The sequence below is a fragment of the Sylvia atricapilla genome, chromosome 1, assembly GCF_009819655.1.
Source record: "Sylvia atricapilla isolate bSylAtr1 chromosome 1, bSylAtr1.pri, whole genome shotgun sequence".
In the NCBI taxonomy this organism is placed as follows: Eukaryota; Metazoa; Chordata; class Aves; order Passeriformes; family Sylviidae; genus Sylvia; species Sylvia atricapilla.
This window is the reverse complement of record NC_089140.1, coordinates 29,676,422-29,690,760: the sequence shown is the minus strand read 5'-3', so window position 1 is coordinate 29,690,760 and position 14,339 is coordinate 29,676,422. Positions and strand designations below refer to the sequence as shown.

The 14,339-nt window shown below is 37.3% G+C and overlaps 1 protein-coding gene across 1 annotated transcript; it reads left to right on the top strand.

Moving 5' to 3' along the window:
- Nucleotides 1-6,283: 6,283 nt before the first annotated feature.
- On the top strand, nucleotides 6,284-13,150 carry AGR3 (anterior gradient 3, protein disulphide isomerase family member). The gene is made up of 7 exons (XM_066324826.1): nucleotides 6,284-6,400; nucleotides 8,628-8,691; nucleotides 9,958-10,010; nucleotides 10,657-10,733; nucleotides 10,993-11,056; nucleotides 12,015-12,098; nucleotides 12,860-13,150. The coding sequence occupies exons 1-7, from the start codon at nucleotides 6,295-6,297 to the stop codon at nucleotides 12,907-12,909; spliced, it is 498 nt and encodes a 165-aa protein (XP_066180923.1). The 5' UTR covers nucleotides 6,284-6,294; the 3' UTR covers nucleotides 12,910-13,150.
- Nucleotides 13,151-14,339: the final 1,189 nt, after the last annotated feature.

The following is a 14,339-nucleotide window of genomic DNA, read 5'->3' as shown; positions in this document are numbered from 1 at the left end:
CTGGCTCTCTTCCTTAAAATCTGGTCTGTGTTTCTACCCCTGTCACCTCTCAAATTACTTTATGAGTATATATATTTAAAATAATAATAAAAAAGCAGCATTCTGACTTTTTCAAAATAGATTTTTGGTTTTTTTCAAACTTTATGAATTTTTATATACATCCATTTTTATGCTTAAATTATCTGTATTTTGAACTTATCACTGGAATACAGCAAAGTTGAAACAGAAAGATTTGTCCTTTTGCTATTAGTAATGCAACACTGCCAACTAGAGGCACTGGTAATGATCAAATTTTTGTCGTGTGGACCACAGAGATAAACTTAAATAGGTTGTGTAACTATAAATGTTAAAAGTTCATATTTGCACTAGAGAATTCCCACCCAAGTCCTTCAACTACAGTTGTACTTACACATCATTTCCTTCAGCATGTCCTTTACCGAATCCAAGCACCACATCACATCATCCAGAGACTCAAATAAAATCAAACTAAATAGCAAATTACTTTGGCTTCCACAAAGAGTTATGGAGTCATTTTAACAGCTTTTGGAAATACACCTCCAAGCCTTTGAGAATATTAAAAAAAAAAAAAAACTGTTACTTTGACAGCAAAATAAATTCTACATATTTTCTCAACTCACAATTTCAATAAGGCTTCATAATTTATTATTTCTAAAGAAATCATCTTCTATTCAGGTGGTCTAAAACACAATTTTTGTACAGGTTTTCAGCTCCGTAAGGTGGCATACACTATGAGGAGGGTGTTGGTTCACAGCTGAAGGAGCAATATTGAAAATAGAGAAAACATGTCCTTGACCAGAAAGCTCAGTCACTGCCTGTCCCATGCGGTTCCCTGAGGTGTCTGTGGCTGTTAATTCACAGCATGAGAGGGGCCAGTGTAGAGCTGTCAGTGTTTGTGCTCCGGCACAGAGCGGGGCTGCCTGGGCCCGCAGGGCTGCCCCTCCTGGTCCCTGCCATACTCATGATGGTCAGTCACAGCAGCCCAAAGCTGCCCAGAACACAGCAAGAATGAGCTGGAACGAGGAAGGAGAGGAACCTTCTGTAGTCCTCATGCCAGCCTAGGTCCAGTGAAGCCTTGGGGAAAGACCCATGGGCATGGAGGATCCTGTACCCCTCTGCTGGGCTGGCAGTGAGCGTCCTGGGGTTCACCAGCAGCTTGGGAGGCCAGAGTGGCTTCCCAGGCTTCCTCTGGCATGGTTAGAACCATACTGGTAGAGAAAACTCTGCTGGTAGAAGGGCAAGACCTGCCTGACAGGGCTCTCACAGCATTAAATAAACAGTCCAGAACAGTTTGTACTTTTGGATTGAAGGAAGCCGCCAGCAACATCTAGCGCTGATTTCCTTTTATTTACCAAAACATATTTATTCCGTAAATCTCAGCAAAATTCATGAAAAGTAATAAATTACTTTTTTCCCCTTACAGTCTTCAAAGCTTTATATCTATAATAAGTTCTGGGAAATCCGAGAAGCCTAGAGGGCAGGAAAATAATCTTGTTGAGAAGTGGGAGCCAATAGACAGTAGTGACTCATGGAGGCACAGAGCTGCAGAGCAGCTGAGAGTGGGGTGTCAATGAAGCCTGGAGCCAAGTTTTCCAGGGGCTGCACCACAGGGCAATTTAAGGATGGAGAGGCCAGTTTCCAAAAAATGCAGAGAAAACTTTGGAGGGATTGGAGGTGACAGTACTGGAATAAGTTGAAAGCATTAGAAGTGAAAACATGGACATTGGCCAGGGAAGCAGAGAACACTTTTTGCAGCCAGTACAAACCACTGTGAAAACTAATTCAATAAATGCTTTTCCAGCTATATTATTGTGCTTATGCTCCATAACAATATCTTCACAGAAATACAAAGCTATAAAGGTGCAATGGTCGAGCAAAAGCAAACAACTGGTGTGCAGATAATACTGGAGTAGTTTGTTCACTTGAGCAGTAGTAGAGCTCTGCTTTTAGGGACGAGGCTGGGGGGAAAGTACATCTGCTGTGAATCAACTTGCAATACCAGAAGAACTATTTCCACAATTATGACTATTTTGAAAGACACACACAACAGAAACAAACCACCGTGTCATATCTAGATTTCTTCAAATTACTTCATTGAAATTAACCAGAAATTTATTTTTGACTGTCAGTCAAGACCTATGCCCAGTGGACATTTGCAGGGTTTTTCCACTTATTCCTTTTACTGTTTGGCAGTGAAAGCTAATGCTCAGCACTTTAAGCCCCAAGAGTAGTTCTCTGCTCTGGTACCATGTGCTGCTTGAATGTGCACTGAGGTCCAGACTCAGTCCACACCAAATACTTGTGTTAGGAGCCAGAAATACCTCCCGTCCATGAAAATATGTGTTCTGTGACGTTTTCTCATATTGTTTATTGTAAAATTTGTTTGGGCATTTGTGGTGGTGTATCTCCCCTCCTCCAGGCCACACTATGACCTCTCTTTGTAATCTAATTAATTTTGTATTGATTTTCAGAGGTAAATTGATCATGTGTAAATGTCTTTGGCAGAATTGCCAATAGAGATTGCAGGAATGATGCTGAATTGCAGCTGTCACAGGAGCTGTGGTCCCATCCCTTGCTCACACAAGACCTAAGGCAGAGTTGGACAGAGTAAGAATTTCATGAGCAACCTCATTCGTGCAGCATTCTGTAAAGTAAAATTTAAAAGTCAGTTTCACTTTTCGTAAATACGCTACACATATGAATGCTTACCTAGATCTGCTGCTGCGTGACTCACACAAAAGCAGCAGTTTGGGATTCCAAGTGCCAGTTATTCTGCAATGTCTTTCTCTCTCTAAAAGTCTGGCTTTTTCACATATTTATTCTGCCCTACTTTTAGATAGTTATTACATTCCCTAATTTTGACTAAGATATAACTGTGTATACACAGTTACACATAGTTGTTATACACAGTGATACATAATTGTATCTCCAAAACTAACCTTTAGAGCAGAGGAGAAAAATGGAAAGGCTTTCCACCACCATTACCCTGGAGACTAAGCTGGCCAAGTTCAACGAGTGGGAGCACACTAGTTCAATGAATGAGTGCAGAAGCATGTGCTGTACATTGCAGAGACTGAGTATTTGGCTGGTAACTGCTGCTGCACAAGTCAGTGGTTTGACTGCCAGGCATCCAAGTGCCTGGGATGGAGCTCTGGCTTCACACTGTTCATGTGTGGATGCTGAACAAACGCAGAAGAAATCAAGGACAAGGCAGATGGTAAGAACTACTTAGCAAGCAGTGACTGAACAGGAACACTGAAGTCAGCCAGCTTGGTTTTATAAAATATTACGGCCATTTTCTTTCAGCATTAAACCTTAACAATGTCTTTTTGACCAGGGCTGCCAATCTCTCTGGCAAAAATGACTAAGGTTGAAATTCTGACCTTCAAATATAGAGACAAATTGCCGAACATGATCCTGCTAAAGAGAACTCACAGATAGCTCACCACTAATTTCAGTCTATTTGATTAAATGTCTACCCACTTAGGCTTAATAAACCTGTGCCATGAAAAACACAATACCTCAGAGCTTAAGGACACAACACCTCAAAATTACTACCATAATTTTGAAAAAAAATCAAAAAATTTTAAAAATATAACCATGCAATCCATATAAACAAATACATGGGAGGAGAAGAAGAAGCAAAAGAGGATTGCTTCTGATTCCTCTGAAAAAGCTATTCAAGGAGGAGGAAAAAAGTAATCAAGTTCATTCCTTCTTTGTGCAAAGGTGATGAATAAAGGACTTTGCTTGTTTTCAATAAAGTTCAGTAAAATTATATCAAGCATCATGTCCAAAAAACCAGATATTTTAAAACTACAACTCCCAGGAGAAATAATCAGGTAGTTTAAACCATAGTTTTTAAATAAACAATTTTATTTCCCTCTCAAAAAAAAAAAAGTTTGTTTTATTTGTTAATTACACTTCTCTACACAAAGTAACCCTTGTGTCTTCCTATTAGGTTCATTCCTATCTTCAAGCACCAGTGAACTCTGCCATTCTCTGGGAACAAAAGCACCTCCAGTTCCAGCTTTCATCGGAGGTTTCTTTTTTCACTGGACATAAGCCAGACTCAAACTGTTTGAGGGGGGAAGTAGCAAACACAGACAAGCCACTGTTTATTTCCAGTCCTCATACAAGATACCTGATACAAGCCAAGATGAAGAGAAATGCAAGGATTCGGTGCCTAAGCATGGGAACTTGCAAGAGACAAAGTTGGAGGCATGGCAGAAAAGGAAGGGGGAGGGTGGAAACATATTATTGTGGTTTCCACCTCAAAGGTTCCTCTCATTTTTTCCCAGGTGAATGTGCTGTTGTTGCTACACAGAGCCCTGGGCAGCTCAGGTGTTCTGTGCTTCAATCACTGATTTTTAGCTAACAAATTCCAGGAAAAGGACCTTCAATCAGGAGAATTGGTCGCTGCTGGTGAGCAAGTATTTCTCATTCTTAACTCTCCTTTAGTAAAGCAATGAGGTTTGGTTCAGAAATGCCTTACAAGCCTAGTTACACAAAAAGAAAAATGATAGATGCATATAGATTAGCTAGCAAATGTTTGTTCTGGTAGGGAATTGAAGGCAATCTATGTTGTGTTGGCTTTTTTTTTTTTCTCTGAATCAATTAAGTAACACTGGATCATGTAGCATCAAAAATACAGAATATTAAAATTAAACTGCCTCCAGCTGCAGTTCCAAAACCCTCTTGATTTTCAATAGGATAATAATCAATTACTGAGCTTCAGATGATTATACCTGTGATTTAAATAGATTAACATTTTGGTTTTTTAATGAATACATCATGAAAGGCCACTTCTTACTACAAAATGACAATGTGGGTTTTTTTCCCTATATCTTTTGCATATTTTAATGTACAACTTTTTCTCCAGCCACCAGAACAAAATTAACTTCTCTGAGATTGCCAGTTATTAGAAATGGGGTTTTAATTTGTTCGCAGGAAATTTAACTGCTAACACTGATTTTGTGATGTGAAGAGATTAATTTAAGCAGTACTTTTCATGCTTCTTGGCCCAAAAAAGTATGAAGTGTTTGCTTTTGCCAGTTGTAATTCCAGGGTTGTAATTTCATATTAATATCAATTTTAAATTCAAGTTTGAGATTTTCTTTACCAATACAAGCACAAATGTCTTGGGGGTGGTGTTTTGTTTGGTTGGTTGGTTTGTTGTTGTTTGTTTGGGGTTTTTTTGTTTGTTGTTTTTTTTTTTTTTTGGTTTGGGGTTTTTTGTGTTTTTGGTTTTTTTGTAGTTTTGTTTGTTTGTTTGTTTTTTTAGGGTTTTTTGGTGAGGTTGGGGTGGAAAGTCATTGTTATTATTGTTCATTTGGTTTGGGTTTTTTTTATTTAAGTCAAAGTAATTTCTCAGTGGAGCATCCTGGTAGCTCCTAAAGCTCAACCTCTGAAAAGTAGAATCTCCTGTAAGATGACTGGGTGGTATCCTGGCCTACATTACATTTTTTAACTCAGTTGAAACTATCTGATATCCACCTGAATATCAGATCTTTCATGCCTGAAGGTGATTTTACTGGCAGAAAGTAGACTTATCAATTAAAAATAATTTGACTTTGTAATGCTTTTTCTCAACTCTTGCTTTTGTTCTCTGACTTTGATAAAAGTCAGAAGTTACCAAATTTCTTATAATGATCTTGGTCAGGAAGAGAATACTGAACCAGCCAGAAACACAAATAAATTGTTTTATTCAGAAGGAGTTGAGCTGACATTCAGTGTAAAAGATGCAATGAAGAATGGGGAAGTTTTCAAGTGGAGATTTTAAAAATTACTGTAATTTCAACTTTTTGGATGGATTTGACAATTTAAAGAGCATTATACTTGTGCCAAATGCTTGCCAATCTTCCTACTTAATTAAGAAAGATATTATGAGACATCTTTCAGCAAAAAAGCTCACAATAAAAAGAAATAAAGATCCCATGCTGTTACATTTCACTGAAATCAAAAATCCTGGAGCAGTGTCTTGAAATTGTTGTGATCCAGTATTACAACATTGTACTAGTTCATGAGAATCACATGAGAACACTACCCTGCAGCCTAATTTTGACTTCTGAAAGTAGCATTGCACAGTAAAATAAGCACCTCCAGTCTGCATTTTCCTCACAAGGGCAAGTATTTCTAGAAATAACCAGAAGTCCCTCAGAAGTACAGATTGTTAGGATGCCACTAACATATTGATCTACACTGCACCAGGTGACAAGCCCATGTGACTAAAGCTTTTTCTTTGTTTTCCAGTTTCCTTGCATTGGAAGGGAAATAATGCTCCATTCTACATTGGCATTGTCCCTCCTGCTAATTGCAGTCTCTTCCAACCTTGCAATGGCAATTAAAAAGGAAAAACGAGCACCTCAGACATTGTCAAGAGGTATTGTAAGTTCACTGAATATAGTAATCTCCTTACCTCACCATATAGACCAGCAAATATTTTAATTTTGAATGTACATGTATAGAATATGTATCTATATGTACACACACACATATATATTTATAAAATATATGTAGAGTGCATATACATAATTACTGAGGTGTGCTTTCTTTAGTATTAAGTGATGGTCTAATTTATAGGTGCTCTTATTTCACATCTTTTGACTCTATCAGTTTACTCTTAAGGATATGACTGAAGGCCTCATATGACCTGCATAAATTATGCAAATTTTACTGATCTAACAGAAGCAAATAACCTAAACTGAGTCTCTCAAATCAAGATGTACATGTAGGACTACCAGTGAAAAAGTATTCTTCCACAGATCATTTGAAATATATTTTATTATTGTAACCTACCGTAACATCAGTTGCTATGGAACAAATTTTCTACAGACTCATTTTTGTACACAGAATAGTTTGAAGCACGGATGGGATTTTCTGCTTGACTTTTTTTTTTTTTTTCTTTTCATCAGATATCCACTGCAAACATGAATTACTGTGCGTAATTCACTTCCCTGTGGTGCAACCTGGATGTTAAATAAAGACCCTGTTTTAATTTATTTATATCTGATCAATCCTTAGAATTACAAGCAGAAAAATAGTCTAGCTAGCTCTTTTTCCCTTCCCCATCTTTCTTCTCCTTTTGGGACTATTCAACAAAATGAAAAATCTCCATCTCACTTCCTAACCTTTTCTGCAGGCAGTGCAAAGCTTGCAGATTCCACAGCTCACCTCTGAGTTTTCCCTGTCCTGGCAAAGTTGCACATGTCTCACAGGTTCCATGTGAGCCTAATAGCTCAGAGACCATTTGACAAAATCATGCACCACCTGGACTAGCTTAAGATAAATTTCGAACACTTTTTGTAAGCAGTATCTCTGAGGAAAGGTTATAATCAATCTGGGATGTATTGCCTAGTTTGCCTAGATCAGGATTTATTTGCTGCCAGTAAGCCTCAATGGACAAAAAAGATAAAATCTTTTGCATTAGTTTTAGAAAAATAAAAACAAAACAAAAAAAAACCAAGCAAACTACAAAGCAGTCACAGAAAACAGAGGTAATTTTTCTAATTCTGATTTCAGGCCTATTGGGATGCCTTAAGCACTTTACCCGTAATTTTCACAGACCGAAGGGAAATGCTTAAATGTGCTGCAAAATGCCCCTTGCTGACTCCTGTGTGCAGTTACCTGCATCAGGAGCTGGCAGCAGCCAGAGTTGGGAAAGCACTGCTCAGTGTGCCAGAGTCCCACCGTCAGCCAGACAGACCTGTGTCCTGAAAGAAGACATGACCTAGAAGCATCACAGACAATTGTCCTGTGAGAAGTCCAACAGCAAATCTGGGCTGGTCCAAGCACTGTCCAGATAGCACAGAAGAAACAGAGCTTTAACCTGGTCCAGAAATTGTTTTACAATTTCCATGGCAGTTGTCATGAATGGAGCCACACTGCCCAGGATGCAGGGATCTACTATGCAAGGGCTGTCATCCTTGGGACCTGAAGGCATAAAACCAAGTGGACAATTTGATTTTTGAGACCTGCAATCCCCAGCTATGGATGAGCTATGGAGCTGATGTTTGTTAAGATTTTGTTTCTGTGGAAATTTTTTATTTGATAACCATTCCTTTATTGATTATTTAATTCCTTTATTATTATTTAATTAAATCAAGGGCTTGCAAATTCTGAAGTTTCTTTGGAGTTAAGTGTGTATTCCAAGACCATTCTAATGACATTCATATTAAAGCTGATCTTATTTGAGATGTCATGTTTTATCTCTCATTATATGCCAGCTTCTACTTAAGTCCCAGGGTCTACATGAAATACTAAGCAGACCATAAGAAAATTGAAAGGACTTGGGTGCTGATTTAGGGACCTCTGAGCAGTTAGAAAGGTAACTAACCAGTCTATCAAAGGACTTGGACTGAATAAACAACCAGCCGAGATTTGGGGGAGAGTTGTGTTGTTTGGTTGAGGTTTTTAAACCTTTTAGTGTATCTATCAGGAGATGTGAAATTAGCATATCCACAATGTTAGAGAACCTTTGACTAGCAACCCCAAATCTTATTTGCATACAGAAGTTGATACACATAAACAAAAAAGAAAAAATAGATAAAAAAGAATGTGTTATGAGTTACTTGCCTGGCCAACAGCTTGTCCTTTTGGTTTATTTCTAGGGTGGGGAGATGAAATTACGTGGGTACAAACTTACGAAGAAGGGCTTTATCAAGCAAAGAAAAGGTAAGACATTAAAAAGTAGTATGGACACAAAGTTGTTACTTCATCTTGCCGGAACATACACTAATGAGACAACAAAGAAACACAATAAGGGCTGATCTGCAGACCACCCAGTTAAATAAAACAGACTCTGTCCATAAACAAAAGGACTTATAGGATTCTTATGACTCTGAAGTAACATCAGGGGCCAATAATATATCGCTGTCATTTCTTTGCCACAAAAGAGGTGTTGTCATATAAATTATTAGTCATAAATAGATACCATAATTTTTAAACTACATCTATTGTGTTTTAATATCCTGTACTTCTGATTACTTCCTTGAAATCTGTTACATTTACTCTTGCATGGTGATTTACTGCCTTTGATATTTCCCGCAACACTTTACTAGTTGGATTATGTTCATGATATGTTTTCTGACTATCTTGACAGAAATGGAAGTTCCAAGCTCAGTCTCCTCTGAGATTCAGCTGCAAATATTTTTGAGATTTCCTAACAATACTTATTTAAATATGTTTTAGAGTTCATTGTAGATCACAACAGTGCAGCATGAGCTACTGCTAAATTGAAGGCAAATTATTTGCAAAACAAAAGACAATCAATTCCATGTATCCTGTGTGAAAATGGTTAGAAATGAACTCCTGATACTGAAAGCAGACCAAGCATTAATAACAGACCTGCTGAACAGTAAATATAGTTTTTAAAAAATGGGAGAAAATGCAAAGAATTTGTTTATGTTTTGACATCCAAAATATAAAATTTTAACACTTTATCAAACTATTTACAGAAGTAATATACTATATACTTATTCAACAAAGCTTAAAACACAAGGAATTTTCATGAGAAGAATTTGATAATAAATCAAATTTTATAAAATCTATTGTATTGCAATGCATATATATAATTTTTATTTTCTTAGTCCTGGAGAAATTCACACCTAAGCAATGCTAAATACCTATTCAGTCTGATTATTTCCTACCTGGGAATGAAATTATGGTGGATCTGTTGTTTCTTTCTTCTAGAATCTCTTACTATAGACAGACTATTTAGAGGTAGAATCTCTGTTTCTCTATTTCTTTTTTTTAATGAAGTGTTTATGCTCTTTTCCCTTGCTCAGAAATGTCTGTAATATTTTACAGAATGTCTATATGGTTTTACTGTGAGTTAACATAAGATTAAATGCAATTTGCCTTTTTCAGTCTGCTAGTAAAATCACCCATTTGAATACATGTCAAATGACCTAACTAAATCTTTTATTATTATTTAAAAAGTAACAAGCCACTGATGGTAATTCATCATTTGGAAGACTGTCAATACTGCCAAGGTAATTTTGATTTTTTTAATGTTAGAATTTTGTGAATATTTTTATAACAAACTGAACTTATCTATATATTTACATCGCACTTACTGAAAATTATTCAGAGGAACAGGTAAACAAAAATGTATCTGAAAAGTAAAAAATTTATTGCCATTATTTGCAAAAACTCCACTATGAAACTATGCAATAAAGAACGTGAAAAATTCTCACTGCTGCTGTACTGGTATCCCGAATGCAGCATTCAGTGTAATTTAAGAGGCACAGATTGGCTACCGACTCATTGAACAAATTTAATATTGTTTAGCTCTCCTGAAATGGTAACTAAAGAAGGAGGCAAGGACAGGGCTGCTGAAATTGATCTAACAGGAATTTTGTGAGGATAATGCACTTTTGTCAAGCAAAGATATGGTATCCATTGAGACAACAGGCTTCACAAATAACATAGGAGAGCTTCCATTTTCATAGCCAGAGGTTGTACTGCCATAGGCCACAAAGCCCCAAAATCAGTGATGGAGCCCTTAAGGGTCTCCTTAGGAATGTGAATCAGCAGCGATAGGAACAATGTGGCCCAGTCTCTGGCCAATGTGGTGCCCAAGCACAGATGGAAAGGCAGCATTTGAGATGGATTTCAAAGTGATCCTGTCTTTTCTAGCACTGAAGAAAGCTTTCGCAGAAAATGAAGAAATACAGGAAATGGCCCAAAATAACTTCATTATGCTGAATCTCATGGTATGAAGGGTTTGGGGCAATTTGACTGCTATCGTCCCATGGTCTGTGTTTTCTCTTTCTTTGTCTTCTTTTTTTCATGTCATTTTAGATAATATATCTGACATTTTAGTTATTTATGCAGAGGCATTTGTGCATGTGTATTGACGCAAGAGTAGTACCTATTTGGTTTTGTCCTCTGCTATAAGTTTATTCACAGGTGGTACTATTTCAGCAAAATTTACAGAAACATTTTTACAACTAGCCTTAATCTTTATACCAGCATGAAACCACAGATAAAAACCTGTCACCTGATGGACAATACGTGCCTCGAATCATGTTTGTAGGTATGTAAAATATTTATGTATCATCAAAGTTGTTGTATCTGAAATATGCCACTGTCATCCTGTGGGGACATCAAAATGATTCATTTTGCCAAAAGAAAATCTCTCTGCCTCTGTTGTGTACTTTGACTCTTGTAAACTTCCTCAGATTACAGATATGTCCTGGAGGGTACTAATTTGGGCTTGAGAGCAAGGTGTGTGTTAATATCTGGGGTTTTGCTCTTTGTGCTTCTTGCTAGTGCTGTTAGAAGACAAAGTTTACTGAAAAAGTCAGACATCTGAGTGAAAGTAGATGGCTACAAAGCGGACATTACCACAGAAGAAATCAACAATCAGTGGCATCTAAGGATTTATCCCATTGTAAAGCTGACTTCTGGAGTGGACAAAATTAATCACACCCCAGAGTGCCTGTTCCTTCTCACTCACAGTGCAGGGAGCCTGGAGTGACTAGCTCTGTGATGGCATTCAAAGTTCAGCCCACAGTCAGACAGAGAGCAGTGTAGTTACAGCAATCAGTAAATTAATAAAAAACTTGAAAGGGTAACTGAGAGAAGAGAGGTTCACAACAACTTTCTCCCACTCTGGGAACATTAGGAATCATAAGATTTTCATCCTAAGGGCTCTAGGTAAGTCATGCTATCTATTGCCATAGATAAGCATGTCCCCCACTATGTGCATCCAGTCAGACTAACCTCTTCTGATGTAAACTCAGAACCAGCAAAACAGGATTTTTTCTTTCAATATGAGTGGAAAGCATGTGCAATCTAGCACTTCAAAATAGCTGTGCAATATAAAAATGAGCATTAGCTTTTGTTCAGGATTTCTCCAAGTAAAGAGCAGTTGTTTGGAACAGCGCGTAAAGGCCTCATAATTGCTGCATTGATGAAATCAGAATCAGGGCTGCCAAAGTAATGCCAGCTCAGCTGTTGTGGAATGGTGTTTAACCCAAATACTTTTTCAGACCCATCTCTCACAGTAAGAGCTGATATCACAGGCAGATACTCCAACCGGCTGTACACTTATGAACCACAGGACATGACGTTCCGTAAGTGCCCCTTTGCCATGTTACTTTGCATTTCACATTGTAGGCAGCCAGACACCCCCCATCCTGATCACTTGGGCTTGAGAATCCATTAGGATCTCACAGTAAAGAATAAATACTGTGTGAGAGCATTAGCAATAAATTATAATGGTCTAACCTGTTCAAGCAAAACAATTACACATATTGTCCCATTGAATTTATTGGGACTATTCAAGTAAGAAAAATTGGACGATCATGGGTGAGAACTTTCAGGATCAAGATCTGAGCAGTTTTATGGAGAATGGTGAAAGTCACTATGCTCAAAAGTATCCAACCATACAATGTAAACAGCCAGTTGCAGGAGGGAATCAGTAAAGAAATGCAGGTGGTTGTGTCCATACCCCTAACAGCGATATTTCAGAAAGGAATGTGATTTTTCAGGTTGAGCCAGTTCTTACTCTTTGCCATCTATTTGACACCAATGCAGTATCTCACCACAAATACACACATCACAACTGATTACTGGGCTTTCTGTTGAGAAATGAGGGAGTTGAAAGAATTCTTGTCAAATCCCTCAAGTTTAAACATTTTGATTAATGATTTTTTTTTTTTTACTTTCTGTTTTATTATCAGTGACTTAATTTTCAAAATAGAAATCTCTAAAATAAAATGTGTGACCATAAATCAATTTCAGTGTGAATAATTTACTAAGTAAAACTAGGTGGCTTTTTTAAATGTACAAATGTACTTCTAATACATTTTCACAGTCCTTATTTTTCTTTCAGTAATAGAGAACATGAAGAAAGCACTACGCCTTATTCAGACAGAACTGTAACCAGTAACAGTGAAATGACCATAACCTCTATGAGATGAAGCTGCACCTCTCTGTCTCTACTTGCAAGTTAAACTTTTTCCAAGCAGATTTGGTACACCAGATTTCATAAGAAATGTATATGTACAACTTGGAGAACAAACACAGAGGACTAAAGCACCCATTTGGAAAACATGAGGACAAATATACTAAACACTTTGAAATTAATTCTCTAAATAACTGAAAATGGTGGTTTTAAGTGCAGCAAATTTGAGCTGTATTTTAGCAATCCAATTATGACACTGTTAGGTCAGCTGTTACTTCTGAAGAGGAGTTATAAACAATCTTTTTTGATGTTTATTTGCAGTTTATTGCATGAGTTAAGAGCTGCATCTCACCTCCCCATTTTAACTTTTATTGCAAGAAGCTTATTAATTGTTAGTGTACCCCTGCTTTATATAGTCATTTCTCATTAAAGGAAAGGAGACTTTGCTGTCAAATCAGACTGGAAAGTCCATGCTATAAATTTTGGCTTACAAAGGAAAAAAAAATCGGGAAAAAAAATCCCCAAAAAACTAAAGTTCTGGGCTTAGATTTCCTCTGTATAATCCTTTAAATTTTGTTGTGGCAGCTGAAAACAGAAGAGACTAAGCATGCAGTCTCAGTAAGGTGATAATAATCAAGAGGCAGATACACGTTTTGCTACAATAAAGATACAGTGAAGCAAGAGAGATGGAAGGAGATAGGCCAAGAACTCCAGTCCTGAGCCTAAGTGATGTTTGTAAATTCTGGCATGGGAAAAATGAGGAGGTATATCCTAGCTCTTTGCATTTAAATGGCATTTCAGCTATAGGAAGCTCATCCCAGGTAATTCTCTCCTTTTCTGCAGTATTCCACCATGAAGGTGGCCGCTTATTGAAGGAATCTGAACATAAAAATCCTGGCAAAAATTTCACAGGATTACTATATGCAAGGGTGGACAGCTGTTTTGAGTAAAAAAAAGCTAAAGCCAGTTGAAATGGTTTATTATCCCAGCAATGTGGGGTTTTGTTAGAGCAAAATAGTCAGCAATTCACCTGCAGTAGGAGCATTTATGTTATGTTTCATGTAAAGCACACGTGTCATTTGTTCATGCCACCTGCGTTTGCTGGGATGCTGGCTGTGTACATATAAGAGATGAGAGAAGGATCTCTGCAGGAAAACTTTGATAATTCACAATACCTAGTACTAATATGTCATGAGTGAGTTATATTGCACATACCCATGTCCTCATAATTATGTAAAATTTTAATATAAGCATATATTCCAACTGAGTGGAGATAAGTGACCTGTACTCTAAGAGAAAAAATTTATTTCAGTCATTAGAAATGTATTGTCAATCAGTATGATGCTTTTAACGTATGGGGAAAATGCTAGAAGTAAAATTAAACTGCAAACCTCATTCCTTTGATTTG

What these genes read in the sequence shown, in the direction of transcription:
- AGR3 (XM_066324826.1), top strand. Translation starts at nt 6,295, where the DNA reads ATGCTCCATTCTACATTGGCATTGTCCCTCCTGCTAATTGCAGTCTCT. An exon ending in CTTTATCAAGCAAAGAAAAG is followed by an intron (nt 8,692 to 9,957) that starts GTAAGACATTAA and finishes TTATTTAAAAAG; the next exon opens with TAACAAGCCACTGATGGTAA. An exon ending in ACCACAGGACATGACGTTCC is followed by an intron (nt 12,099 to 12,859) that starts GTAAGTGCCCCT and finishes TTTTTCTTTCAG; the next exon opens with TAATAGAGAACATGAAGAAA.